This window comes from Bipolaris zeicola (genome assembly GCF_000523435.1).
Source record: "Bipolaris zeicola 26-R-13 unplaced genomic scaffold scaffold_623, whole genome shotgun sequence".
NCBI classification, from domain to species: Eukaryota; Fungi; Ascomycota; class Dothideomycetes; order Pleosporales; family Pleosporaceae; genus Bipolaris; species Bipolaris zeicola.
In genome coordinates, this window is record NW_006912672.1 from 796 (window position 1) to 3076 (window position 2281).

General features: G+C 44.5%; 1 protein-coding gene across 1 annotated transcript; it reads left to right on the forward strand.

The window, feature by feature from the left end:
* Positions 1-248: 248 nt before the first annotated feature.
* Positions 249-2024, forward strand: COCCADRAFT_113482 (uncharacterized protein; the record flags this gene model as incomplete). The annotated part of the gene is made up of 3 exons (XM_007720756.1): positions 249-1592; positions 1647-1813; positions 1871-2024. 3 exons carry the CDS (start codon positions 249-251, stop codon positions 2022-2024), a joined length of 1665 nt encoding a protein of 554 aa, XP_007718946.1.
* Positions 2025-2281: the final 257 nt, after the last annotated feature.

Sequence of the window (2281 nt, forward strand, 5' to 3'; positions counted from 1 at the left end):
TCGATATCTTGCAGCTTTTTCCTGTGTATCAAGTAACACATGGCCAGATACTGCGTAGCGATTTCGATCACGAGCACAAGCATAGCGATCATTCAGGCTGGTAGAAATAGTAAAGTTACATAAAGCAGGGTCCTTAGAGAATTCAACATTAAAAGTTGAGACACCAACTTGCTTGTGGCTTTAAGTTAATCGGCATACTCTAGCCTGTTATAAGCAAAATTACCAGAACCTCGAAACACCTTAAGGCTATGGCGGCTTTCATCCAATCTAAAGCTATTCGCGCACGGGCAAAAGAACAGTTGCAAATCTTAGGTTATTACAGCGCCCTTTTTCCCTACGAAGAATCCCAACTCAGCGTCTACATTACGTCTTTCGAAAGAGTACCACCCGATCCACACGAGCAAGAGGCGAGCAATGGTAGCTGCAGCATTGTTGACAGAAACTACCCATACACAAATATGGCTGGAGTCTCTATACAGACCACGACAACCGGCGAATCGTTCTACAGAGTTGACTGGGAATCTACTTCGGATTCTTTCAACCCTCGTAATTGGTCTTTAAAGAAACGGATTAGAACTCTGTTACTTTTAGATCTAATTGCGGCAGTTATGACGGTCGCTAGCGCCATTGAGTCACCCGTAGCACCACAAGCTGCGCAATTCTTCCATGCCTCAGAGACTCTACAAGCATTTAGCGGCACAGGGACCTATCTTGTAGGCTTTGGGCTTGGTGCTTTACTAGCGGCACCAGCATCAGAGATCTTAGGCCGCTACTCTGTATACCTATACTCCCTTTGTGTATGCGAGTGCTGGCTGCTAGGGTCCGCTTTGGCGCAGAACTCAGGCTCTCTTATTGTTTTCCGGTTTTTGGCAGGGCTTTTTGCATCTGCTCCCCTTACAGTCGCAGGAGGCAGTATGAGTGATCTCTGGAATACTAAGGAGATGACTTGGGCTTTTCCAATGTTTGCTGTAGTAGGTTTTGGAGGGCCAGCATTAGCCCCAGTAATTGCAAGTTACATTGGACAAAGCAGATATACAAGTTGGCGCTGGGCTGAGTGGCTAGTTGTCATTCTAAATGGTTTCTGCATACTGATGGTAGTGCTCGGGATGGAAGAGACATTCGCACCCCAGCTTCTTCAAACGAAAGCAAAACAGCTCAGGGTGTTGACAGGGGACGATCGTTTCAAAACGGCGAAAGAAATTGATGAAGCAGGACCTAGGAGCCTACTCAAAAAGGATTTTACGCGACCCTTTCGTCTAGCACTAGAGCCAATTGTGCTCTTCCTCACGTTGTACAATACAATCATTTACGTGGTTATGTTCACTTTCCTTGTGGGCTACCCATATATATTCGGGCAGACCTATGGGATAGATCAAGGACTAAAAAACTTGTGTTTTCTCGGCCTATTAGTCGGTATCCTGCTATCGACTGCCCTTTTTCCATTCATTTTAGCAAAAATGGACCAGTTATGCCTCGAGAAAGGTGATGACGGCTCTGGACAATCAATTCCGCAAGAGTCAAGACTCATGTTTGCTATGTTTGGGGCACCACTCCTGCCAATTGGGCTAATCTGGATGGGCTGGACGGATACTGTAAGGATACAATCCCACTTGGTACTTCTTTGTCAGTTAATTAACGCTAAGCAGCCAACTATATCAATCTGGTCACCACTCGCTGCTTCTGTTACTATTGGGCTTGGTACTGTATGTATCTTTATAAGTTCATATATGTACATCATCGACAGCTATCAGATATACGCCGCATCTGCGCTGACCTTCGTAACTATTGTGCGTTATGTCATAGCTGGCGTTATGTAGGTTTTAGCCCTAAAATCTACCCAATAACATTTTATAAGACTAACTAGAAGTAGGACAGTTGTTGGTATACTAATGTACAAGAATCTAGGAACACATTGGACGCTAACGGCGCTCGGGTGCATTAGCGCGGTCGTTACACCTGTTCCATACGTCCTATACTACTACGGCGAGACAATCCGCGAAAAGAGCAAGTTAGCTGTTCGGTAGTCATCTCCCGATGTACAGAGGGGCTAAGTAGCTCTAAGAAGTAGATAGATAGCGACACCACTTTGGGAATACTAAAAGATTCAAGCCTGGGCGCGAAAGCTTCCAACTACGTAGAATAAAGACTTAATAGATTTACGAAGCAAGTCGACTTAGAATAATAATAGAGTTTGGTATAGCCTACTTAGATTTGGTAATTCGTTAGCTAATAGAATCTACACGAATAGCTATTATCTCTCCGCTTAATTTACCAATAGTCC